The sequence below is a fragment of the Anabas testudineus genome, chromosome 17, assembly GCF_900324465.2.
Source record: "Anabas testudineus chromosome 17, fAnaTes1.2, whole genome shotgun sequence".
Lineage (NCBI taxonomy): Eukaryota > Metazoa > Chordata > Actinopteri > Anabantiformes > Anabantidae > Anabas > Anabas testudineus.
Genome location: NC_046626.1, coordinates 7,008,564 through 7,036,508, shown reverse-complemented (window position 1 = coordinate 7,036,508; position 27,945 = coordinate 7,008,564). Strand labels below are relative to the sequence as shown.

Genomic DNA, 27,945 nt, shown 5'->3' with positions numbered 1-27,945 from the left:
AAAAAAAACATATCTAGTATAAATGTGATTCATTTCTGTTTAAAATTAGTATATTTTTTTAATTTTTAAGAAGAAAGCAGGACACACATATCTCATATTTCCTCTTCTTTATTACCAAGTAAAACAGATATAACATTATATTGACTTTTTCATAGATTTTCTTTCAAAATCTTTGGATGGGAAATTTACATGAAATGTTTGCATATTCTGTGTCTAAAGCAGGGAAAAGAATACAGCCAAAACACTGTAGAAAAAATTAAAATACAGAAACCCTCTGATAAGGGGGTCTTTGTATATGCTCTAAAATAAGGCAAAGAAAAACTTAAGCATTGTTAACAGAAATACTGTTATTCATAATTAACTAAACAACTTGTTTGTTTTTTTTTTCTAAAAACAAAATAAAACATTACAACCAGGCCCAAACTGTGAGTCAACACATTAAAAAAACTCTATAAAATGGGATGTTCAAACACATATCAACATGTTACATGTGACATAAAGCCATGGATTCTTTTATGTATGGCAATGTGTGTGGTTCATGTGCAAGTCAAACACAGGAGAATGTCAAACACCTATATTAGATGCATGGAATGGGAATATCGATGAACACATGCCAAATTTATTGACAGTGAGTTTCTGAAGGTGCATCAACAGCAAACAGAGAGTGGAGGTTTAAGTGAAGGCAAAGAGCCTCCTCTCTTAGCACGATTATACAGTAAAACACGTATCATATCCTTACTGAAATGGATAAAGTGGTATTGCATTAACAAGACTGGTGATGGAGAAATGCAGATTTCATGCGGCAGCTTTTGGAGTTATTCATCAACAGCAACACTTGTTTTGTACAAGAAACCCACATGTAAAACAATAGATGAGGAGAGTCGTGGTGCTGTTACATAGAATCCGATGCATAATGAGTGCTGACGTCAATAAACCATGAGACAATCACAGACACGTCCATATGCTCAGAGAAATAAACATAGCTCTTTATGTACACTTTGTACACCTAAGATTGAAATATTGCTATTAGAAAATGATAAAACATTTCATCAACCTGGTGGAAAAGGAAGAAAATAAAACAGGGACATGAATAATGCTGTCACCTTTTTTTTTCATTACTCAGCGATGTCCCCAATAACCCTAGTCAAGATCTTCATCAGAGATCATAGTCAAAGGAATTGGCCAAGTTTTTAAGCAGCATCAAAGGCAAATCCTACAATCATCAGCCCAGGTCCTACTAACGTATACTAAAACTCTTTTCTCCACCATATGGCACTCACATCTGTTTCTCTATGCATCTGACAGTTTAAGGCCCTTTTAAACAGAACTTCTGCAACCATAATTTAATTATTTGCCCAGACTGTTTCAGTGAAAACAGCAGCTTCTGTCATTCACACAGGTTTTGCCTTATTGTTACTAAATCTGACCAATCACACACTGCCAACAAATGCCAATGAAGTCCCATGATGGGAGAAATTTGATGTATTTCAGCATTGCAGTTGCAATGTGCAAGTTTAAGTGTAATGCTTTTGTTCTTCAGCAGGTCAAAATGCTATACCAGTATAAGCCATATAGCCTGGTATCCACTCTCTGTTCATGTGACCTGTTGATAGCAAAATGCCATCAGTAGTAATGGTAAAGGCTGCCCCTGTGGAAGTACAGTAGCTATCGAGTTTCTATTCTAGAGTTGCTAATCTGCTAGTCTAGAATACTAAGCAAAATTTAAAACTAAGTAGATATTGAGCGCAGAATATATTTGTTTCCTCAAATTAATTACATTAATTATAATTGTTATTTTTCAGATTTTACAAAATATAGTTAAATTCATGTTCATAATATCCAATAAAGCAATTGTATTGGATTGGATTGTAGCAGAAATATAATTCCAGATAAAAGCACCTTTAGATTAAGTGTGCTGTTAGCCCAATGCTGGAGGTCATTTTTCAACCCCGAACTAATCAGTCATGAGACTGATCACAAGACTGACTAAATGTGATGTGGCACGTTCAAGGCTCGACAAAACAGAAACAGAAATTCTGCCAAGACAACAATAAAGACAGGTTACGCATGGTGGGGGAGAAATCTGATTTGAGGTGGCAGTGTAAATCAGATATTACCATGTCATCTATAACTCAATGAAAAACTGCAAATGAACTCTAAGCTATATACTTTTTACATTTCCCACTCTGTTTCACCTTCAGATTGTTTTAATACATATGATATATTCACATGATCCTTTACACTGCATTTGCAATGACAACCGGTTAGACAAAAGAAACTAAAATTAATAAGGCTGGATCACTCTTAAAATTCACAATTATGTTAACAAAGACAAAGAAAATCTGAATTTTCCCTATATGTTACTCCATCTAAGCCAATAAGTGGTCAAAGTGCACAAAACTAACAATTTGTATTTGCTTGCATAAACTCAGCAGCAGTAAGTCTACTGAATATGATGTTGTGATGTCAAATATCATCTCTCTGTGAGTTATATTTTGTTAATCTGTCTAATCTCAACGATTATTCTATTGGTTACTAAAATTAAACCTTTAAATGCACTAAACATAAGATGTATCCGTAGTCGTCACAGTCAAAAGCCATTGATTCTGTTGGTTCGGGTCACAAACAGGTCCGCTAATTATCTGCTAAATATTTCCCTGTGAAAGAAAAAGAAACATGTCAGAAATTATTGAGTACATTTGTTTCTAGAGCACATGACTGATGGTCACACTGACCTGCAGCAAATCTTTTCTTGACCAAGGACAGCCGGTAGCCCGTTCCTAACAGCTGAATGTCACACCCTGACAGAGTGGTTCCTTCACTAGTAAACTGGACAGTTAGCTGGGACGGTTTACAGGGACCTTCTGTCATCTGGAACCGGCCCAGGAGAGCCCCTACTCCTGCAGCAAAGAGATAGCTGTCAAAGTAACAGTCAACCCATAAAAGCTTTACACTGATTTTACATCATCGAATTTGTGCAATGACAGTGACAGTGTCATGGATGTAATATATGCAAATTCCCCAACAGCCTAGACTACGTAATTTAAAAAAAGACTAAATGTAAATTATATAATTACAAAGATGGAATGACAGCTGGGTCCTACGTCCACATCTACAGACGAGGGGGGACAAAACGGGTTGAGCACAGCTTTCCCAAGGCTCAGTTGTTGCACGCTGACATCTCATCTCCAGACTGGGAGACGCTCTGGAGATGGTCAGCGACTCAACCCGTTCACCTCTGTAGGTGTGGGGCAGGTCCAGGACATTCCACCTAGGGGAGCCTAGTTGACCTGAGCTCATTGGATAGTGGCACATCAAGGTCTATTTATAAACTCCCATTTCATCAGCTGGTGACATCATCTGTGAGGTCACACACCAAGCACAACACTCTGATTTCCTACCTCAATTGTGACATCATCAGTCAGCTAAAGCAACAGCATAATACAAATGCTTTGTTGTCCCTCTCAAATCACACCATTTCTTCCAGACCCACCAGTTCAAACATGATTTCACATCATCAAATTATTATCAACATCTGCTCAAATCACCATAAAACATACTGTACAAGGTGCCGACCCGGCCACCAACACTACTTTGGGCTCCATTGTCTTGCACAAACACATCTTCAGCAGAGCTTCCAGACGCTTGTCTGACAACCGTCTCTCTGCACCAGCCCATGATCCACTGCACTAGTTTCCTAGGCCTAGGTGTCACTCAGCCTGTGACTTCTTCTCTCAGTAGTCACTGGCTACTAACTAGACTTGTGGATTAATTCCTGCAAAAACTGGAATTGGATCTGACAAAATCTCTGACTTGAATCTCACAGCATCACAACAATAATGTTAGAATATTCTGACTGCATTCTTACATCATTCAGACTTTGATGTTTGAATATAAACAGCATCATTAGAAAGAACAGCCTGTTCTGAGTTCATCTAACAATGTTGTTACTTTAGTGACAGAAGTCTTCCTCTCCACTGTTGCCTAGTGTTTCTTCAAATGGGATTGTTGGGTTTTCCATATCATTTTTTATACAGTTATACTCTGTGAGGTTTTAAACCTTACACTTTAAAGTGCCTTGAGATGACTTCTGTTGTGATTTGGAACTACATAAATAAATGTGGATTGAATTAAATTGAACTTTAATCAAAGAATGTTGTTTGGGAGTCGTAAAGTTTAAGTATGTTCATTTGAATGCTGTTGAAACAAAGGTTACAAACCATCTGGAAGTTCACTTAAATGACAGTGTTCACTTGACAACTCAACTGATCCTGGTTTTGATGTCATTTCGCCTCCACTTCATCCACGGGATACTTTTGAATATTTCTGTCTTGTACAACCCAAATGGAGGCGAGACACACAACCAGAAACATGAAATACTTCAAGCCTGACGGTGATAAATGAGGTCAAAGTAAAAAAAAACTGATTGAAAGCAAAGTAAACATGGATGGTAGGATGGATGGAGGTGGATTTAGGTTCCCTAACTAAACTACGACTAACTATATGCTACAATAATACTAATAATATTGATAATGAGCTGTTGTGTAGTTACAAAGATGGAATGACAGCTGGGTCCTACGTCCACATCTACAGACGAGGGGGGACAAAACGGGTTGAGCACAGCTTTCCCAAGGCTCAGTTGTTGCACGCTGACATCTCATCTCCAGACTGGGAGACGCTCTGGAGATGGTCAGCGACTCAACCCGTTCACCTCTGTAGGTGTGGGGCAGGTCCAGGACATTCCACCTAGGGGAGCCTAGTTGACCTGAGCTCATTGGATAGTGGCACATCAAGGTCTATTTATAAACTCCCATTTCATCAGCTGGTGACATCATCTGTGAGGTCACACACCAAGCACAACACTCTGATTTCCTACCTCAATTGTGACATCATCAGTCAGCTAAAGCAACAGCATAATACAAATGTTTTGTTGTCCCTCTCAAATCACACCATTTCTTCCAGACCCACCAGTTCAAACATGATTTCACATCATCAAATTATTATCAACATCTGCTCAAATCACCATAAAACATACTGTACAAGGTGCCGACCCGGCCACCAACACTACTTTGGGCTCCATTGTCTTGCACAAACACATCTTCAGCAAAGCTGCCAGACGCTTGTCTGACAACCGTCTCTCTGCACCAGCCCATGATCCACTGGACTAGCTTCCTAGGCCTAGGTGTCACTCAGCCTGTGACTTCTTCTCTCAGTAGTCACTGGCTACTAACTAGACTTGTGGATTCAATCCTGCAAAAAACTGGAATTGGATTTGACAAAATCTCTGACTTGAATCTCACAGCATCACAACAATAATGTTAGAATATTCTGACTGTATTCTTACATCATTCAGACTTTGATGTTTGAATATAAACAGCATCATTAGAAAAAAAGCCTGTTCTGAGTTCATCTAACAATGTTGTTACTTTAGTGACAGAAGTCTTCCTCTCCACTGTTGCCTAGTGTTTCCTCAAATGGGATTGTTGGGTTTTCCATATCATTTTTTATACAGTTATACTCTGTGAGGTTTTAAACCTTAACCGTAAAGTGCCTTGAGATGACTTCTGTTGTGATTTGGAACTACATAAATAAATGTGGATAGAATTAAATTGAACTTTAATCACAGAATGTTGTTTGGGAGTCGTAAAGTTTAAGTATGTTCATTTGAATGCTGTTGAAACAAAGGTTAGAAACCATCTGGAAGTTCACTTAAATGACAGTGTTCACTTGACAACTCAACTGATCCTGGTTTTGATGTCATTTCGCCTCCACTTCATCCACGGGATACTTTTGAATATTTCTGTCTTGTACAACCCAAATGGAGGCGAGACACACAACCAGAAACATGAAATACTTCAAGCGTGACGGTGATAAATGAGGTCAGAGTAAAAAAAAACTGATTGAAAGCAAAGTAAACATGGATGGTAGGATGGATGGAGGTGGATTTAAGTTCCCTACCTAAACTACGACTAACTATATGCTACAACAATACTAATAATATTGATAATGAGCTGTTGTGTAGTTACAAAGATGGAATGACAGCTGGGTCCTACGTCCACATCTACAGACGAGGGGGGACAAAACGGGTTGAGCACAGCTTTCCCAAGGCTCAGTTGTTGCAGCTGACATCTCATCTCCAGACTGGGAGACGCTCTGGAGATGGTCAGCGACTCAACCCGTTCACCTCTGTAGGTGTGGGGCAGGTCCAGGACATTCCACCTAGGGGAGCCTAGTTGACCTGAGCTCATTGGATAGTGGCACATCAAGGTCTATTTATAAACTCCCATTTCATCAGCTGGTGACATCATCTGTGAGGTCACACACCAAGCACAACACTCTGATTTCCTACCTCAATTGTGACATCATCAGTCAGCTAAAGCAACAGCATAACACAAATGTTTTGTTGTCCCTCTCAAATCACACCATTTCTTCCAGACCCACCAGTTCAAACATGATTTCACATCATCAAATTATTATCAACATCTGCTCAAATCACCATAAAACATACTGTACAAGGTGCCGACCCAGCCACCAACACTACTTTGGGCTCCATTGTCTTGCACAAACACATCTTCAGCAGAGCTGCCAGACGCTTGTCTGACAACCGTCTCTCTGCACCAGCCCATGATCCACTGGACTAGTTTCCTAGGCCTAGGTGTCACTCAGCCTGTGACCTCTTCTCTCAGTAGTCACTGGCTACTAACTAGACTTGTGGATTAATTCCTGCAAAAGCTAGAATTGGATTTGACAAAATCTCTGACTTGAATCTCACAGCATCACAACAATAATGTTAGAATATTCTGACTGCATTCTTACATCATTCAGACTTTGATGTTTGAATATAAACAGCATCATTAGAAAAAAAGCCTGTTCTGAGTTCATCTAACAATGTTGTTACTTTAGTGACAGAAGTCTTCCTCTCCACTGTTGCCTAGTGTTTCCTCAAATGGGATTGTTGGGTTTTCCATATCATTTTTTATACAGTTATACTCTGTGAGGTTTTAAACCTTAACCGTAAAGTGCCTTGAGATGACTTCTGTTGTGATTTGGAACTACATAAATAAATGTGGATTGAATTAAATTGAACTTTAATCACAGAATGTTGTTTGGGAGTCGTAAAGTTTAAGTATGTTCATTTGAATGCTGTTGAAACAAAGGTTAGAAACCATCTGGAAGTTCACTTAAATGACAGTGTTCACTTGACAACTCAACTGATCCTGGTTTTGATGTCATTTCGCCTCCACTTCATCCACGGGATACTTTTGAATATTTCTGTCTTGTACAACCCAAATGGAGGCGAGACACACAACCAGAAACATGAAATACTTCAAGCGTGACGGTGATAAATGAGGTCAGAGTAAAAAAAAACTGATTGAAAGCAAAGTAAACATGGATGGTAGGATGGATGGAGATGGATTTAAGTTCCCTACCTAAACTACGACTAACTATATGCTACAATAACTCTGATATTGATAATGAGCTGTTGTGTAGTTACAAAGATGGAATGACAGCTGGGTCCTACGTCCACATCTACAGACGAGGGGGGACAAAACGGGTTGAGCACAGCTTTCCCAAGGCTCAATTGTTGCACGCTGACATCTCATCTCCAGACTGGGAGACGCTCTGGAGATGGTCAGCGACTCAACCCGTTCACCTCTGTAGGTGTGGGGCAGGTCCAGGACATTCCACCTAGGGGAGCCTAGTTGACCTGAGCTCATTGGATAGTGGCACATCAAGGTCTATTTATAAACTCCCATTTCATCAGCTGGTGACATCATCTGTGAGGTCACACACCAAGCACAACACTCTGATTTCCTACCTCAATTGTGACATCATCAGTCCGCTAAAGCAACAGCATAATACAAATGTTTTGTTGTCCCTCTCACATCACACCATTTCCTCCAGACCCACCAGTTCAAACATGATTTCACATCATCAAATTATTATCAACATCTGCTCAAATCACCATAAAACATACTGTACAAGGTGCCGACCCAGCCACCAACACTACTTTGGGCTCCATTGTCTTGCACAAACACATCTTCAGCAGAGCTGCCAGACGCTTGTCTGACAACCGTCTCTCTGCACCAGCCCATGATCCACTGCACTAGTTTCCTAGGCCTAGGTGTCACTCAGCCTGTGACCTCTTGTCTCAATAGTCACTGGCTACTAACTAGACTTGTGGATTAATTCCTGCAAAAGCTGGAATTGGATTTGACAAAATCTCTGACTTGAATCTCACAGCATCACAACAATAATGTTAGAATATTCTGACTGCATTCTTACATCATTCAGACTTTGATGTTTGAATATAAACAGCATCATTAGAAAGAACAGCCTGTTCTGAGTTCATCTAACAATGTTGTTACTTTAGTGACAGAAGTCTTCCTCTCCACTGTTGCCTAGTGTTTCCTCAAATGGGATTGTTGGGTTTTCCATATCATTTTTTATACAGTTATACTCTGTGAGGTTTTAAACCTTAACCGTAAAGTGCCTTGAGATGACTTCTGTTGTGATTTGGAACTACATAAATAAATGTGGATTGAATTAAATTGAACTTTAATCACAGAATGTTGTTTGGGAGTCGTAAAGTTTAAGTATGTTCATTTGAATGCTGTTGAAACAAAGGTTACAAACCATCTGGAAGTTCACTTAAATGACAGTGTTCACTTGACAACTCAACTGATCCTGGTTTTGATGTCATTTCGCCTCCACTTCATCCACGGGATACTTTTGAATATTTCTGTCTTGTACAACCCAAATGGAGGCGAGACACACAACCAGAAACATGAAATACTTCAAGCCTGACGGTGATAAATGAGGTCAAAGTTAAAAAAAACTGATTGAAAGCAAAGTAAACATGGATGGTAGGATGGTTGGAGATGGATTTAGGTTCCCTAACTAAACTACGACTAACTATATGCTACAATAACTCTACTAATATTGATAATGAGCTGTTGTGTAGTTACAAAGATGGAATGACAGCTGGGTCCTACGTCCACATCTACAGACGAGGGGGGACAAAACGGGTTGAGCACAGCTTTCCCAAGGCTCAGTTGTTGCACGCTGACATCTCATCTCCAGACTGGGAGACGCTCTGGAGATGGTCAGCGACTCAACCCGTTCACCTCTGTAGGTGTGGGGCAGGTCCAGGACATTCCACCTAGGGGAGCCTAGTTGACCTGAGCTCATTGGATAGTGGCACATCAAGGTCTATTTATAAACTCCCATTTCATCAGCTGGTGACATCATCTGTGAGGTCACACACCAAGCACAACACTCTGATTTCCTACCTCAATTGTGACATCATCAGTCAGCTAAAGCAACAGCATAACACAAATGTTTTGTTGTCCCTCTCACATCACACCATTTCTTCCAGACCCACCAGTTCAAACATGATTTCACATCATCAAATTATTATCAACATCTGCTCAAATCACCATAAAACATACTGTACAAGGTGCCGACCCGGCCACCAACACTACTTTGGGCTCCATTGTCTTGCACAAACACATCTTCAGCAGAGCTGCCAGACGCTTGTCTGACAACCGTCTCTCTGCACCAGCCCATGATCCACTGCACTAGTTTCCTAGGCCTAGGTGTCACTCAGCCTGTGACCTTCTTCTCTCAATAGTCACTGGCTACTAACTAGACTTGTGGATTCATTCCTGCAAAAGCTGGAATTGGATCTGACAAAATCTCTGACTTGAATCTCACAGCATCACAACAATAATGTTAGAATATTCTGACTGTATTCTTACATCATTCAGACTTTGATGTTTGAATATAAACAGCATCATTAGAAAGAACAGCCTGTTCTGAGTTCATCCAACAATGTTGTTACTTTAGTGACAGAAGTCTTCCTCTCCACTGTTGCCTAGTGTTTCCTCAAATGGGATTGTTGGGTTTTCCATATCATTTTTTATACAGTTATACTCTGTGAGGTTTTAAACCTTAACCGTAAAGTGCCTTGAGATGACTTCTGTTGTGATTTGGAACTACATAAATAAATGTGGATTGAATTAAATTGAACTTTAATCACAGAATGTTGTTTGGGAGTCGTAAAGTTTAAGTATGTTCATTTGAATGTTGTTGAAACAAAGGTTAGAAACCATCTGGAAGTTCACTTAAATGACAGTGTTCACTTGACAACTCAACTGATCCTGGTTTTGATGTCATTTCGCCTCCACTTCATCCACGGGATACTTTTGAATATTTCTGTCTTGTACAACCCAAATGGAGGCGAGACACACAACCAGAAACATGAAATACTTCAAGCGTGACGGTGATAAATGAGGTCAAAGTAAAAAAAACTGATTGAAAGCAAAGTAAACATGGATGGTAGGATGGATGGAGGTGGATTTAGGTTCCCTAACTAAACTACGACTAACTATATGCTACAATAATACTACTAATATTGATAATGAGCTGTTGTGTAGTTACAAAGATGGAATGACAGCTGGGTCCTACGTCCACATCTACAGACGAGGGGGGACAAAACGGGTTGAGCACAGCTTTCCCAAGGCTCAGTTGTTGCACGCTGACATCTCATCTCCAGACTGGGAGACGCTCTGGAGATGGTCAGCGACTCAACCCGTTCACCTCTGTAGGTGTGGGGCAGGTCCAGGACATTCCACCTAGGGGAGCCTAGTTGACCTGAGCTCATTGGATAGTGGCACATCAAGGTCTATTTATAAACTCCCATTTCATCAGCTGGTGACATCATCTGTGAGGTCACACACCAAGCACAACACTCTGATTTCCTACCTCAATTGTGACATCATCAGTCAGCTAAAGCAACAGCATAATACAAATGTTTTGTTGTCCCTCTCACATCACACCATTTCTTCCAGACCCACCAGTTCAAACATGATTTCACATCATCAAATTATTATCAACATCTGCTCAAATCACCATAAAACATACTGTACAAGGTGCCGACCCGGCCACCAACACTACTTTGGGCTCCATTGTCTTGCACAAACACATCTTCAGCAGAGCTGCCAGACGCTTGTCTGACAACCGTCTCTCTGCACCAGCCCATGATCCACTGCACTAGCTTCCTAGGCCTAGGTGTCACTCAGCCTGTGACTTCTTCTCTCAGTAGTCACTGGCTACTAACTAGACTTGTGGATTCATTCCTGCAAAAGCTGGAATTGGATTTGACAAAATCTCTGACTTGAATCTCACAGCATCACAACAATAATGTTAGAATATTCTGACTGTATTCTTACATCATTCAGACTTTGATGTTTGAATATAAACAGCATCATTAGAAAGAACAGCCTGTTCTGAGTTCATCCAACAATGTTGTTACTTTAGTGACAGAAGTCTTCCTCTCCACTGTTGCCTAGTGTTTCCTCAAATGGGATTGTTGGGTTTTCCATATCATTTTTTATACAGTTATACTCTGTGAGGTTTTAAACCTTAACCGTAAAGTGCCTTGAGATGACTTCTGTTGTGATTTGGAACTACATAAATAAATGTGAATTGAATTAAATTGAACTTTAATCACAGAATGTTGTTTGGGAGTCGTAAAGTTTAAGTATGTTCATTTGAATGCTGTTGAAACAAAGGTTAGAAACCATCTGGAAGTTCACTTAAATGACAGTGTTCACTTGACAACTCAACTGATCCTGGTTTTGATGTCATTTCGCCTCCACTTCATCCACGGGATACTTTTGAATATTTCTGTCTTATACAACCCAAATGGAGGCGAGACACACAACCAGAAACATGAAATACTTCAAGCGTGACGGTGATAAATGAGGTCAAAGTAAAAAAAACTGATTGAAAGCAAAGTAAACATGGATGGTAGGATGGATGGAGGTGGATTTAGGTTCCCTAACTAAACTACGACTAACTATATGCTACAATAACTCTACTAATATTGATAATGAGCTGTTGTGTAGTTACAAAGATGGAATGACAGCTGGGTCCTACGTCCACATCTACAGACGAGGGGGGACAAAACGGGTTGAGCACAGCTTTCCCAAGGCTCAGTTGTTGCACGCTGACATCTCATCTCCAGACTGGGAGACGCTCTGGAGATGGTCAGCGACTCAACCCGTTCACCTCTGTAGGTGTGGGGCAGGTCCAGGACATTCCACCTAGGGGAGCCTAGTTGACCTGAGCTCATTGGATAGTGGCACATCAAGGTCTATTTATAAACTTCCATTTCATCAGCTGGTGACATCATCTGTGAGGTCACACACCAAGCACAACACTCTGATTTCCTACCTCAATTGTGACATCATCAGTCAGCTAAAGCAACAGCATAATACAAATGTTTTGTTGTCCCTCTCACATCACACCATTTCTTCCAGACCCACCAGTTCAAACATGATTTCACATCATCAAATTATTATCAACATCTGCTCAAATCACCATAAAACATACTGTACAAGGTGCCGACCCGGCCACCAACACTACTTTGGGCTCCATTGTCTTGCACAAACACATCTTCAGCAGAGCTTCCAGACGCTTGTCTGACAACCGTCTCTCTGCACCAGCCCATGATCCACTGCACTAGCTTCCTAGGCCTAGGTGTCACTCAGCCTGTGACCTCTTCTCTCAGTAGTCACTGGCTACTAACTAGACTTGTGGATTAATTCCTACAAAAACTGGACTTGGATCTGACAAAATCTCTGACTTGAATCTCACAGCATCACAACAATAATGTTAGAATATTCTGACTGTATTCTTACATCATTCAGACTTTGATGTTTGAATATAAACAGCATCATTAGAAAGAAAAGCCTGTTCTGAGTTCATCCAACAATGTTGTTACTTTAGTGACAGAAGTCTTCCTCTCCACTGTAGCCTAGTGTTTCCTCAAATGGGATTGTTGGGTTTTCCATATCATTTTTTATACAGTTATACTCTGTGAGGTTTTAAACCTTAACCGTAAAGTGCCTTGAGATGACTTCTGTTGTGATTTGGAACTACATAAATAAATGTGAATTGAATTAAATTGAACTTTAATCACAGAATGTTGTTTGGGAGTCGTAAAGTTTAAGTATGTTCATTTGAATGCTGTTGAAACAAAGGTTAGAAACCAACTGGAAGTTCACTTAAATGACAGTGTTCACTTGACAACTCAACTGATCCTGGTTTTGATGACATTTCGCCTCCACTTCATCCACGGGATACTTTTGAATATTTCTGTCTTTTACAACCCAAATGGAGGCGAGACACACAACGAGAAACATGAAATACTTCAAGCTTGACGGTGATAAATGAGGTCAGAGTAAAAAAAAACTGATTGAAAGCAAAGTAAACATGGATGGTAGGATGGATGGAGGTGGATTTAGGCTCCCTAACTAAACTACGACTAACTATATGCTACAATAACTCTACTAATATTGATAATGAGCTGTTGTGTAGTTACAAAGATGGAATGACAGCTGGGTCCTACGTCCACATCTACAGACGAGGGGGGACAAAACGGGTTGAGCACAGCTTTCCCAAGGCTCAGTTGTTGCACGCTGACATCTCATCTCCAGACAGGGAGACGCTCTGGAGATGGTCAGCGACTCAACCCGTTCACCTCTGTAGATGTGGGGCAGGTCCAGGACATTCCACCTAGGGGAGCCTAGTTGACCTGAGCTCATTGGATAGTGGCACATCAAGGTCTATTTATAAACTCCCATTTCCTCAGCTGGTGACATCATCTGTGAGGTCACACACCAAGCACAAAACTCTGATTTCCTACCTTAATTGTGACATCATCAGTCAGCTTAAGCAACAGCATAATACAAATGTTTTGTTGTCCCTCTCACATCACACCATTTCTTCCAGACCCACCAGTTCAAACATGATTTCACATCATCAAATTATTATCAACATCTGCTCAAATCACCATAAAACATACTGTACAAGGTGCCGACCCGGCCACCAACACTACTTTGGGCTCCATTGTCTTGCACAAACACATCTTCAGCAGAGCTGCCAGACGCTTGTCTGACAACCGTCTCTCTGCACCAGCCCATGATCCACTGCACTAGTTTCCTAGGCCTAGGTGTCACTCAGCCTGTGACCTCTTCTCTCAGTAGTCACTGGCTACTAACTAGACTTGTGGATTCATTCCTGCAAAAGCTGGAATTGGATCTGACAAAATCCAGCTTTGTTCTCATCTGTGAGGTCACACACCAAGCAGTGCACTACCAATGCACTACCAATTATAGTATACTACTACTATAATTGTGACATCATCAGTTAGCTTAAACACTATATAAAATAAAGTAGTAGCATTGCTGGATGAGTTGCTATAGTACGTAGTTTTGAGACAATATATTTACATTTTTTAATTAAACAATCATCATAATTACCTGTGGAATTATTATGATCAGAAATGAAGGCTGCTAATCATGCATGATAATGATGGCAACAGCATTTTATCAGTATTACAAAAAGTTGGCTTCTTTGGGTTAAAGAACTTGACCCACTGAGCAGATCAAGACTGACAAAAAAGAAAATTCTTGCATAATAGCAAAACGTTGCATGCTTTCACTGATTTTTTAAAAATTAAATGTATTGTCACAAGGGAGATGATAATGAGACAAGAAGAACATAATAACAATTATTTTTGTTAAGTTGAAATTAAACCTTACCTCCATTTTCAGATCTGTGAGAGAGGCTGGAGATCTTCCATTGTATAGTTTGTTGCTCTGGATTCCTTAATGAGAAAATCATTGCATGTTACAAATGTTGTTTGCAACATTTATCTAAACACCATATAATTGTGTTCTTGACTGTTAGGAATCCTCACCAGATGGCAGGTGGGATCATGGCCTGCACCTTAGCCGGGCCTCCATCCACAGGTACCAAGAAATGAATGTTGTGCAGTGGCACAGGGCTGGCCATGGCCTCTGTGTTGTATTTGTAGTCTATTCTAAGGTCTGTGTTGGTGGCATCGCCTCGCCAACTCACTGCCAGATTCAGAGGAGTGGACTGGATCCCATCAGCTGACACCTGAGACATGCAAACACCAGACAGTGAGACAAATGGATGGGTAGATACAGACAAATACAAGACAAATGGACAAAGTTATATTGACACCTGATATTTGATCATATCCACATTGTAGTAAGTCGCCTGAGGCTTCTGTTCAGCCACTTTCTTTAGATGGTTCATCAAGTTTGGCATATTTACCCAGAACTCCTTGCTGTCTACACTGTCTGTTGTGGAATCACTGAGGAATAAGAGGTAGATATTTAACTCAGCACATATCAATATGATTTGCCCCACAAACATGGTGAGCATCACAACAACACATATGTTGTCATATCATTTAGGTACGTGTTTGCCTATGACATTATTCCTACCAACACAGCAGCTGTGGATTGGGGAGGACCTGCTCCAGCCGGTTGTAGTTGCTGATGGTAAAGGTGAGGATGGGTTGAGTTGGGTGGCTGGAAAAATGCCTGGTTATGCCCGCAGGGAAAGACAGGACCATCTCCCCTGTGATCTTCACAACACACCTGGGACAGAGGAAAAGAAGAAGCAGAACTGACTCCCAGAATCACTTTAATATCAAAAGTTAAATTAAATAAATTGCCATTCAGAATTCTGAAGTCAGCCTTTAAATGTGTTTTAAATTTAAATGTCTAAGATGTTTGTTTTGATGTAATCAAAACTCGAGTCTGTATTCCCAGTTAGTGCTGGGATGGGTGCTATGAAAAAGCTGTTCACTGAACCAAAACCACCTAAAATGAAGAGTTTCAACAAGACCACAGTTGGAACCAGGCAAGTTAGGGTGAAAGCACCCTAAAAGAAAAAATGTGGGCCTACTTGCTGGGATCAGCGCCTTTAAAATAGGCATTAATGGTTTCGGTGAAGGCAGCTGCCACTGGCAGAGTGTCCTGGGGTCCCATTGTGAGTGGACTGGGTCCTCTGGAGCATCCTGAATAAACATAAACACACAAAAGGTTCTTCTAAGAAAATCAAATCATAAACCATGTCTAGCCAACTCTGTTATTCTCAATTTGTTCAGCCATGGTTTACACACTGGGGAGTACAAACAAACAAAAGCAAACAGATAAAAGCAAATCTGAAGACTCCATGTGGCACTAGGTGAGTGAGCAGGACAGGGGGTGGAATAGGCAGCGATATTCTTGCTTGGTGACAATGAGCATGAACAGGACCTCAGGTAAAAACAGGGCAGTTGCTTTCACTACATGCACTGGTGCGACTACAGCCGTGCTCTAGCTTGACTCACCTTCAAAAGCTAAATAAAACCTGCCATGGTCGAACCACACCAGAGGCTGTGAGGCCTCTGAGAGCAGAAACATGAAGGAGGAAAGAATCATGGAGAGGGACAACATTGTCAGGCTAGGAGATCATAATGAGGGACAGACAACATGGAATGAGATTGGGATGTGAGGAAAATGAAATGTCCAGGTTGATCCGCTGGTTATGTACCTGCAGTGGACATGTTAAGGTCCCTCCCTAAGGTTGGAGTAGACGCTGCACTCTGAGAGGTAATGGAGGAGATGGAGGAAGAGCTCTCTGCCCGAGCTAAAGGGGCAAAAGGAGGAGGGCTGCCCGAAACAGGCGGACTGAAGGGCCGAGTCTGGAAACAAGAGAGATACTGTGAATCTGCTGTTTAGAATCAACAAAAATAAGAATGCAGAATCATAATAAACTATTGTGTATTCTGTTCAAAAAGAAGAGGAAGGCAAAATGAAACACAGTCAGAAAACTTCAATAACACTTGACATGCACCAGATCTGTGATCGGTTTCCCCGGGGGCAGCTTTGGTCGCGAGGATGGTCGAGGAGGAGGAGGCGGGGGGACTGGGCTTCCTCGAGACTGAGGCGTGGCAGGATGAGCTGGAGATGAAGGGCCTGCAACACATAACAGAGGAACTATGTTGACAACTTCACCAAAAAATGATCTGAACTAAACCTGTGACGAAGGTTCAATTCGTATTCACGTCCATCAACTGTCTGCATGGGTTCTCTCAGAGTACTCCGGCCTTCTTGCTCTAAACTGTGAATGTTTGTCTCTCTATGTTAGCCCTGTAATAGAATGGTGACCTATCCAGGGTGTACCCTGTCTCTCAGCCAAAGACAGCTGGGATAGGCTCCAGCACTCCCGTGATCCATAAAAACACAAGCGGTCCAAATAATGATATAATAATGGATAGATGCATTGAATTAAGAAGTATATAATGTTAGAGAAGTAGATCGAAGAAATATTGAAAAGGATTATGAACACAGATTCTGTGCCCTTATGGTCACAACACTAGATACTAATTTTATTTTTGTTAAGTATCTTAGTGAAGAAGCAGAAGTGATGGATGTATGTAAAATTAGCATAAAAGCCAATTCTATTCTATTCTATTCATTTAATTTTAAACAAGTTTACAAAGCCTATTAGCATTCTTATCAGTATTTTGTAATTTTAGACCACATTACCAGTAAAGCACCATTATTTAAATCACTTTTAGTTTAAAATAGGATTGTGGGTTTGCTGAGCACCAGGCTACAACCTGGACAGGTCTCCAGTCTTTCACAGGGCTGACATACGGTGACAGACAACTACTCGCAGCTATGGGAAATTTATAGAGTCACCAATTATCTTCAGTTATTATCTTTTGTAGTTGAATTGAAAACCAGGTCGTTCCAGGTGTCTGGAAACAGCGCAAACTGTTTGGCCATCCAGCATTAATGTGCTGTAAAGGCAACTAGCAACTAGTTTTTAATGGAACAAATGGAAAAAAGCTTGACAGTTGTGATGTTATGTTATTGCAGAAAGAATCTGATAATGTGGGTATTTAAATAATCATATTCTTTCTATTGTTACCGGTTATTAAGTGTCATTATGGTAGTGTTATTATATTCTAACTGAGTGTTAATTCACAAATGAAATCATTATTTCTAGTGTCTGTAATAATGTCCTTTTAACTAATCAGAATAAGATCATGGTAGAAGGCTATATTATGTATAATTTATAACCCAGGGGGTGATTTTGTTCAAGAAAAATTCCTACATAAATCAGGTGATGGGCGTCACTCCTTGTAGTTTTGTGTAGATGGTTGAGATTATTTTAACACCAGACAAAATGTTACAAAGAGAACTTGAATCTCAAGCAGTGTGACCATTTAGTGGTAGTAAACAACATCATTCTTATTTTTTCAAGCAAACCAAAATAGATCAATCCGACACTGTAATTATGCTTTGTGTAAGGCCAGCATTACTGGCTGTTGTAAATGTTTAGAAAGAGATGAGCGTACTCACTGCTACCTGAGTAGGGCCCCGGAGAAGACATAATAGATCTGTAGGTGGTTGGAGGGAGAGGAGGAGGCGTGCCCCTGAAGCTTGGTGTCAGCTCTCTGGGCGAGCCCACAAAGTCTGAGATATCATCTCTTAAGTAAGCACCCTCAGGAGTCCTCTTTCCTCCTGCACCCCCCAGGACAAGGGGAGAAATGATTCCCGTCCGAGGGGATCGTCGCTCTGCTGGCAGAGGAGGCACGGGGCTTATTGGAGCAGGGGAAGAAGAGTACTCTGCAAACTGCAGCACCTCCTCATCAATTGCCTCCTCGTCGAGGCAGATCGGGGGCGAATGAGCATGGGAGAAGTCAGGAGGCAAGGGAGGGGCTGGCTCATCTGGGGGAGGAGGCCCAAGCACAATAGAAGGAGGTGAATCTGGTGGTGTGAAGGGAGGAGGAGACGCAGGACAAAATGGAGGAGGTGAAGGAGGAGGTTCGTTTGGCGGCGGTCCGGGAGAGAGGGGTGGTGTGGATGGGGTGGAAGAGGGAGTATCGGGGGGAGGAGAGTCAGGTGGTGGAGGGGGAGCCGGTTCATCAGGTGGCGGGGGTCTGTCTTCAGTGAAAGTAACCCATCTGGGAGACACTATGTCCTCGCTGGTGCGTGGGCTGTCCATTGGGCCGAACACGTCGTCCAGGTCAGGGCCTGGAGAGCCTCGATAGGACACAGGGGACAGGACGTTCAGGTAGATGGGGGCAGAACTGCGAGCTGCCCTCCCATTGGGTAGATCAGCTGCAAAGAGTGTGATGAAGCACTTTATTCACAAGTCTCGTGGTATTTTAATGGACGATTGATGATGACTGGTGATTTTGAAATTTACCAGCAGACTCTGAAGAATAGCCATAATGACTTCTGGATGGAATGTTTTTTGGAGGAAGCGGGGGAGGAGCTGCAACAATGACAGTTCAGTTCAGTTCAGTACTATAGAAAACAAACACAACTGATGTAATGACTGGTGCAACACAGTTAAACAGGGATTCACTGACGCCAACTCACCGCCTGTTGGGAAACTTCGACTCAAAGGCGATTCTGGCCGTGGTCTCGATTCGCCCCATACATCTGTAGGAACCACTGCTTTTCAATACAGAAAAATAATCAGTTTACCTCAGTAAAGAGAGCGTATCAATTATTGTGAACTCATGTCCTTTTGATAGAGAACAGACCATCATATCTGGCATATTTGGTCTCTGAAGGCAGCCCAAAGAAGGCAGAGACATTCTGCGATAGCTTGTCACTGCAAGAGGAGACATACAACAATACAGCTGTTAACAACTGCACATCTGCAGCAGCACAGACAGCATCTTAACCAGCTTAATAAGAGGAGGTTTTGATTTGTCAATGAACAATATTCCTAGAAGAATTACAAACCTTGGCGTCTCAGGGGCAGGAGTTGGTGTGGGGGTAGAACGTCTGGGTCTAGCGATCTCCTCACCTATAAGAAACAGAACACAAGCTCTTGCTCTGCCATGCATGTACTTGGACAAACTATTACCAATGAAGACATATTTATTGCTCTGGGAATGGCAAAGTTTGTGTTTCCTTAAAAGGTGACTTGACTTGTCAACTTGTTTCCTACTGGTTTGGGTAATACATACTCTATATGTGAATGGTATGAAACGTCCCTTTGCCTTCACTATGTTAAAATATCAACCATTTCTACTGGAAGACTTAGTTCACACACCTTGAACTGAAGAAGCAGGTTGACCACAGTATATAGTAATGATTTATAGCCTGTTATGAGGTGTTTTTCAACTAGTAGCAATGAGATATTTTAACCTGGAGGAGGCAGAGGGCAGTTTACACCCCACAAGTGTAAAGTAGAGCCACAGAAAGCAAGGTAAAAATAGGTGAAGTCGCCCTTTAGGAATGAACCAATAAATCAAGTCATATTTTCTGTTACTAGTACTTTGGTTTATCATAAATAATAACGTGATAAACTAAGATAATTTTAATTCCAAACAGATATACTCACAGGACAAATTCCTTTTTATCTGCCCCTGTAAAAGATAACACCCCCCCAAAAAAAACATATACATAAGTTTTAAGTGTTCATCACAAACATTGTTAAATCCTTTTATGGCTCTATTCAATAACAATATGTAACAAATCTAATTTATAAAGTATAAATCACCTTTTTGTTTACAATAACTTATTATTATCTTTTTTTTCTTATTTAAAAAAATAAGATTTTAAGTCTTATTATCCAAACTTGGATTATTCTTATTTTGCTGTTTATTCTACCAAATTCTGGGCTGCTTTTTTCTTAAACAGGTCAGGTATCAGAGATTACAAAATTGTGCTACAGGCTGTCTGTCATGAATCAGCCAGCAGATGGAGTGAGAAACTCACCGGGCTGCGTCTCTGAGACCAGCAAAAAGGAAGAGAGAACAGACCTGGGTCAGAGAGTGGGTGACAAATCAGTCAAATGGACACCAACTAAAACTGCACACACCGCACGTCTTTACTTTTACCGCAAAGCCTTAATAATGCGACACAAGCATAACACAAGGACAATACCAGCATCTCGTGTGGCTACCACGCACAGAGCTGCACATTGAATGTACTGTATCATGTAGCATGTAAGCTCCACTGAGATCAGATCAATAAGTTTGGAGCTTTGTGTGTGTGTGCGTGTGTGTTATGATTATTGTGCATTATGTAATAATATGGGTGCTTTGCCGAATAGGTTCAAGTAAAGCTGTAGCTACACACAAAAAAAAAGTGAATTAACAAAAAAGAAGTGGGTTTATAACAGGTCTTAGAGGGACACAAACACTGAGTGCGAGACAGCATGCAGGAAAGGCAGTGACGCCATAAATACAACTGAGAAGCGCAATATCACAGGAGCAATCAAGCATTTCCACCAAGTGAACTCATGCCATGCAATGTCTCTTGGTGGTGATACAAAGCTGAGAATCTATGACAGGCTTACCGGACTTCTCCTCTACAAGACGCCAACAGATATGTGTGTGTGTGGGGGTGGGGGGGGGGGCAAACACAGAGAGAGTTAAACAGATATGAGACAAAAATGAAACTGATCAACAGCTATTAAAATATAAACTGTAGAACTGCAACGTGTGTGTTTTTTCCCTCTTTGTAGGGTGCAGCAGAACAGGAGTGCCAATCAGCAGCACTCACCAGAGACGGTGAGAGTGCCAGGCCTCCCACTGAAGCTTTTAGCTCGTCCATAGATGGAGGGACACATTTGGCACTGTCCGACACCAGCGGGTTGATCGTTATTTTGAACTTTTTCTTGCTGTCCTCATCGTCCTCTGAGTCGCTCGAGGAGAAAAAATGCTTTCCTTTAGAAGCTGGTGAAGGCTTGTCAAGGACAAAGTGGAATAATTACAGTGTTATACAGAAGATGGAGACTCAGTCCATCTTTAGCTGCATTAAAAGCTGAAGTGTCCTTTTTAAAATTCAGAAGTCTGTGTCAAATACACACTGTGCACATGCAGGGCAGTGCTGCGGTAAAGGAGTGAGAGGTTGACTATATGTCTCTGTCTGCTGTGTCCCAGTTAACAATATTACACCTGCTCTAACTGACACTCCTGCTCTGTCTCAGCTACATCATCCTGCTCAGTGGAAATCTCCATAGTGCCAGTTCTGTGTGAATGTAATTCAAACATAAAGCTACTGACACCTGTGGGAGCAAAAACCTAAAATACCATGATGTGTGGGTCAGCTGTTAATGAGAACTGTGGCTCAGTGACAACTAGAAAGCAAGCCCCGACGTAATGTGGCTCTGTCCAGCTGCCTTAGTGCTCCTTTTCTTTTTTCTTTTTTTTTTTGCATTTTGTCCACTACATGGACACAAGTGATGAGGTAAGAGAGGGAAAGATTTGGCCTATTTAAGCCGAGAAGCACTCCCGAAACTGCTCCTACTGCTTCCACTCTTCACTAAAAGAATATCATCGCCCCCGTCGCCGGGTCGGAGGCTGAAGCCCTCCTCATCCACGTCAGGGGAGGCCTGCAAATGAGAGAGAAGAAAGGTAACAGTCATCTACGGCCAGTCACACATTGTGACAGACGCACAGCCAAACTCGACCCCGTGAAAGGTGCTGCATAAAAATGTGGATCAGATTTCACAGCTTTCCTGGCTAAAGCTCCTGCTGACTCACAGAATATGTAGCGACCACTCTATTCACACAGTTTACTCAGTAATTTTAAACCTAAGCGTTACATGATACTGATTGCAACAGCACATCGTATATTTCATGCACAAAGCTGCAGAGGCTCTACTTGGTTAAAAGCATCAAAAAGCAGGGCAAGAAACAAAAGCGAGTAGGCTGTAGATACGTACGTATCTGTCCCAGTCAATCTCCCCATAGAAACCATTGGGCGCCCCATTGGCCTTTTTCTGTGACAGAAACGATGGTTCAAAAAAGCCTTTAATGGAAGTAACTACTCTCTCACTGTTAGTAAAAATGTTTACACTTTCACTTAACACTGATATCTATGAATCCAGAAATGAAATATATGAACTTTGAGAAAGTACGCACACTTCCTTTCTTTCCACTTCCAGTTCCTTCTTTGTCAGGTGAGCTCCTGTTTGAAGTGACAAGAAGTTCAAAAAGTTACACACTGTATCTTCATGTGTCTTCATAAGAATTAGCTGTTCAAAATCTAAAGGAAACATTCAAGGCCAACTGTCTGTATTTTTTAATACTCAAATCCATAGACACATTTCTGTCACAGTTTTCACTGGTAAATGGCTCTATTGTGTTACAAGCATGCGTCTGAGCAAACTCACGTCGTGTCTGTGTCCTTGTCTTTCTTTCGTAAGCCCAGGGCTTTCCTGGTTCGGTTTTTCAGTCCTAACACAAAGACAGGGGAGGGGAGAGGGAGAACAGCATCATGAAGAATTAATTTAAAGTTTTAGAGTTGGACATAAAATTAACTGTCTCGTCATTAAAATGCACTTAAAGGCAAATAACGCAGAGGAGCAACAGGCTGTTGAGCATCAGCTGGAGGATGAACATACAGTAGTGTATACAGAAAATACAGCGTCTTCAATACGTCGATTGTGTCAGTTCAGGATAAAACATTCAGCCATTTGGAAAGAGAGTTCACGTCAAGGGAAGCACTGCACACGCAGTCCCTCACCCTGACAACGTCAAAAGAAAAGGAAACCCAAGCAAAGGTTGATCAGTGCGCTCACTTCATTAGCAAGATTTGACGGAGAGTGGGGAGAGATCTATTACAGCAGCCCATCAGACGGAGCGGATGCCAAAACCCCTGCAGCACTGATGGTTGGCACCACACGGCGCTGAAATGAAGACGACCGGGAGAGCCAACAAAGAAATTTAGTGTGTGCAAAGCCTGAAGGTTTCTTGTGCAAGTAAACAATGCTGGGTGGAATGTCAGTGTTAACTTCATCCGTGTCACTGACTGTCAGTTTCTAATCAAATAATAATAGTTAGTGCTGGTTTAGCTTGTGGACTAAAGCCAGTGGGATTTAGCTACTAGGCAACATGAATTCAGTATGACATTACTTGACAGACTGATATTAACATCCGCAGCACGATGCTACAAGCACAGCTAAAAAGAGATTCGCATTTGAGTTTGATCACGGAAAAAAGGCTTCTTCACGTGTCATTTACAGGTCACTAACTTGTGGCTACTCTGTGCTCGTCTGTGCAGGCCAGGCAACCTGCCAGGACCAACAAGCTTATTAGGTAGATTGTTGCAAAGCATAATGCGAAATTACTTTGATAATCTTTTTTTTTTATTATTCAACAAGTGCTGTAATGCTTATACCTGGGTTAGATCAATATTTTCTGTATATGTTACAGTAACTCTAGCAAAATGGCAGAAATCAAAAGTGATTTACTTGATAGTAAATTAATATTTACCGTATTTTATCTCTTTAGGCTGCTGAAAATGCAGTATTTTGTCTGAAACAGACAACTGGTTTGCATAGCAGTGTTTCAGATGCCAACTGCACAGTTGATTCTCACATCCATGCAGGAGCAACAGGGACACGTGATTGACAGTTGGGTGGATGAACATTTTGTGCTGTTCAGAGGCAGATCAGTTTGTAGTTTGCGGTCGTGGGGCTGTGTTTTAGACTGGAACTTTAAACAGACATTTTTCACCGATGTTGACTCCTTTCTTTTATGGCCAGATTCACGTCTGTGAGTCCTGGAGTCCTGTAGTGAATGGCTGAGGTCAGCGACAGTACAGCTTTTATGCTGTACTGAAGTTGACCTCGAAATCAAAAGAAATACTGAATCATTGCTTTAAATTAAAACCTTCACAACAAGACTTGTACTGTAAGTGGGAAGGCAGTGGACGGGCGCTCAGTATCATTCACGTGGTGGGAAGCTCTCCTGGGTACTGAAGGACACGTCATGGGCTGTGATGTATTAGTAGCAAGCTGGGCTGCTCAATTGCTCTGATTATTCCTGCATCATGGCTCTTCTTCAGTGAATACGGCTCTGTATAGTGACACTTTTGTCCGGCTGTAGCCTGAATGTGCATTGTGTGATAAGAATTAAAAATAGAGAATCAATCCTGACATTGATATGAAAAAAAAAACAAAACTGGTCAACAATGTGATGCACACTAAAGCAGCTTTTTATTTATTTTTTTTTGCGACTCACTTCATGGCAATGAAGATCATATTGTGCATCGGAGATAGAGTTTTGTTTTTGTAACCCATTTACAAAGTTTGCCTGAGGAAAGCCCTAAAACACTCATTAAATAGAGGCATCATAGTAATTAAGAATATTAGCTGTGAATATAGTTGAGTCTGGATCTTTTTCTTCTTCAAGCTAATTCATAGAAATATGATCTTTACTTACACTTCTGCTTGACCTTTAGCTAGGACCACATCCTACATATGTCATATACAGTAGAGTGGTATGCAGACATTACTGTCTTTATACGGGCCTTTAAGTCCGTACTCTCTTGAAACGCCTTTAGAAAAATTTACAGCTTTGCGTCTCCCTTGGTAAATTTCTACAAGCCTTACAAGTTGCCCGACCAAGGGGCGGCTTGTCTACTCAGTTTGGCCAGACTGCCAACTCTATTACAAGGCTTTAGAAACGCTTTCATACACCTGTCCTGGTGGCTTTGCCACAATTAATCTGCAGAGTTCTACAAAGGGTTTCTTGAAATTCATGGCTTGTTTTTTGTCCTGTGAGTTGTGGAATCCTCTAGTATGTACACAGGTGTATATCTAATAGTCCTTCTAAACTATGTCAAGTAAATACAAGTACACACATGGATCCAGGGTTGCTTTAGCTAATGCTCAAATATCTGATGATTGGGAAATACAGTACAATAACCTTTGTATTATTATCACAACTCTATTGTGCCAGTGAATATTGCCAGTAAATGTCATAATGTCTGTAAATGTCTAAATGTCTGCTGTCTCCACATCCAGTACTCCGTTTGGCTTTCAAACACTGTATGGTCAGGTGATGCACTGTCAACTGTCTTTGCTCTGTTTAGTTAAAGATTTCCTGCAGTGGATAACCTATCTATCAATGCTTTCACGTTTCAGTAAGTCCTTCACATAGTTAGCAATAATGCAAAGTATGTGTGATTGTATTGAAGTGGGGGCAACATGTAAAACCAATGATCTCTATAAAGTATGAGTTAAATGTGTAGTTTAAATCTCCAATATTTAAACTAGCACTAGCAACAAAATTTACCAATCATGCAAACCTTCCTCAAAAACATTTAGAACATTTCTGTACTGCACTACTTCACAATAAGAAAAAAAAAATACTTGAAAAAACATATATACTGTGGCTTTAAGTTTAGATTATAACCTGTCATATGTTTCTGAGATATATATATTTTTCACCGATGAACTCTAACCCTACATGCTGCAACAACAAAAGGGCTGTTATTGAAACACATGTCACTGCAGCCATGTCTAAAATAACATAACTTTTCCACGTCGCTTATTAAACCTGAGAGCCTTTATTGTGTAATTAGCAATGCAGGTAGTGCTAACAAAGTCTATGATAAGCACGTGACATCTTTGTAGAGTGTGGATTTCCTCAAGCTTGTGAACTGAGTACAATATCATATCAGGCTGCAGGCCTTTTGCTAATAATAGCCACCTTCCATTACCATGTTGGCATTAATGGATGGTAAAGGCCCAGCATCTATCGTGGAGGTTTAGATCTATGATTTAGCTCTTCTATAATAGTTTACAATGCACTTTACCTCATTCCACTACTGTTCACTTTGAAACATTATCACTTGTGCAACACAGGAGTAAAATAATATATGGTTTGACAATTACTTGTCCTAATGCCATGATTTAGGATTATGCACCAATGGGAACAGGAGCAGAGGAATGACTGAGTGTAGCTTCCTCGACTGCCCAAATCTCTCGTCAAACACAAATTTATATGATATACAGGGAGTGTTTGATTAAAGACAGACCTATAAGCTGCACACCTAGAGACATGGCTATGTGTAAACACAGAAACATCCGCAAGTGCACTGCTGTGAATGTCAGTTTATCCTACCTCACACTCCTTCACTTTCACGTCAAATACATTGTGAGGTGAAAGTAGATTTCCAGATCTGTCACAAACTGTCTCTAGATCTGTTAAAAAATAACGTCCTCCCCACACACACACAACAACAGCTACATTGTCACACTGGTTGTGCGTATAGTACCGCTGTACTAGTCCTTCCAGCCCAACAGATCACATCACTGGATTCACTAGCTTCAATGGCCCAGCAGGACACAGGAGGGCAGGAGGAGGACGCAGGGGAAAAAAACATGGAAAACGAGAAGAAGGCATGCACATATAATTTACCTTGCATCATGACTGCAGATTTTCATCCTATGTTGCCCTCCAGTGTACAGACGGACAGAAATGGAGGAATCCAGACGGTCAAAGGATGCCTGGGCAGGGCATAGCTAATTCTGCAAAGCTCCCCGGTGAAGCACAATGTTGATTCCTCCACCCCCAAGGGCCCAACCCCCAGACACAAGCAGAGGGAGGCGGGATGGGAGGAGAGCTATAAAGCAGCAGCAGTGATAGAGAGCACAGTGAGAAGAGACATCCGAGGAGTATGCAGCAAATTGGGGGAAGAGGGATCCTCTGTGTTTGCCCGTTAGGCCCTGGACACCTAAGCAGCATCGACACGCGCCATCTCTGAGAGGGGGGATGCTGAGGAAAAGCAAGGGAGAAAAAAAACAGTAGCACAGAGAGAGAGAGGCAGAGAAAGACTGGAGGAGAGAGGGGAGGAGGGAGAGAGTGGGAGGCTTGCTGATGTCACATCTGCACTAAACCAATCCCTGCAACCATGGTCACATGGCTGCTGTCCCCTGATGTCTTAGCAACTCTCGGCCTGCCTCAAGCCGACACTCTACAGCCAACTGCATACACATTATACAAAGTCTTACATTAATTAAATGTGTCTAAATGTTTACTTTGATGATCAAGAGCTGAATTCCCCATATTTGTCTAACTTGTCATTTTTGTACAATCACTGAAATGTGATTTAATTTTACTTATATTTTTAGGACATTTTTGCTTTACAGATAGAAATGAACAGATACATAATACCTGGATCTAAAAGGAAGGACAAATACCTCATACCAACCAAAACCTGAAATAATACCTTAGAGGAGGCTAAAGTTTCTAGAATTTTAAGCTGGACAGAGACACCTGAGTGTCATCATAACATACTATTT

At 41.2% G+C, this 27,945-nt stretch overlaps 1 protein-coding gene across 3 annotated transcripts; it reads right to left on the bottom strand.

Annotated features, from left to right (window-relative positions):
• Nucleotides 1-105: 105 nt before the first annotated feature.
• sgip1b (SH3GL interacting endocytic adaptor 1b) lies at nucleotides 106-27,441 on the bottom strand. Of its 3 annotated transcripts, XM_026373591.1 has the most exons (23): nucleotides 27,062-27,441; nucleotides 23,026-23,089; nucleotides 22,775-22,820; nucleotides 22,576-22,632; nucleotides 22,185-22,242; nucleotides 21,411-21,586; nucleotides 21,205-21,216; nucleotides 20,622-20,633; nucleotides 20,245-20,269; nucleotides 19,641-19,704; nucleotides 19,436-19,506; nucleotides 19,269-19,343; nucleotides 19,093-19,161; nucleotides 18,249-19,004; nucleotides 16,726-16,847; nucleotides 16,423-16,573; nucleotides 15,793-15,904; nucleotides 15,327-15,482; nucleotides 15,061-15,193; nucleotides 14,771-14,973; nucleotides 14,613-14,677; nucleotides 2,736-2,900; nucleotides 106-2,657 (listed from the first exon to the last, which is right to left on the bottom strand). In XM_026373591.1, the coding sequence occupies exons 1-23, from the start codon at nucleotides 27,069-27,071 to the stop codon at nucleotides 2,635-2,637; spliced, it is 2,625 nt and encodes an 874-aa protein (XP_026229376.1). In that variant the 5' UTR covers nucleotides 27,072-27,441; the 3' UTR covers nucleotides 106-2,634. The 3 variants fall into 3 exon arrangements, with proteins under 3 accessions (XP_026229376.1, XP_026229377.1, XP_026229378.1); XM_026373592.1 differs by lacking the exon at nucleotides 22,576-22,632; XM_026373593.1 differs by lacking the exons at nucleotides 22,576-22,632; nucleotides 22,775-22,820; nucleotides 23,026-23,089; nucleotides 27,062-27,441 and having other exon boundaries at nucleotides 20,622-20,665.
• Nucleotides 27,442-27,945: the final 504 nt, after the last annotated feature.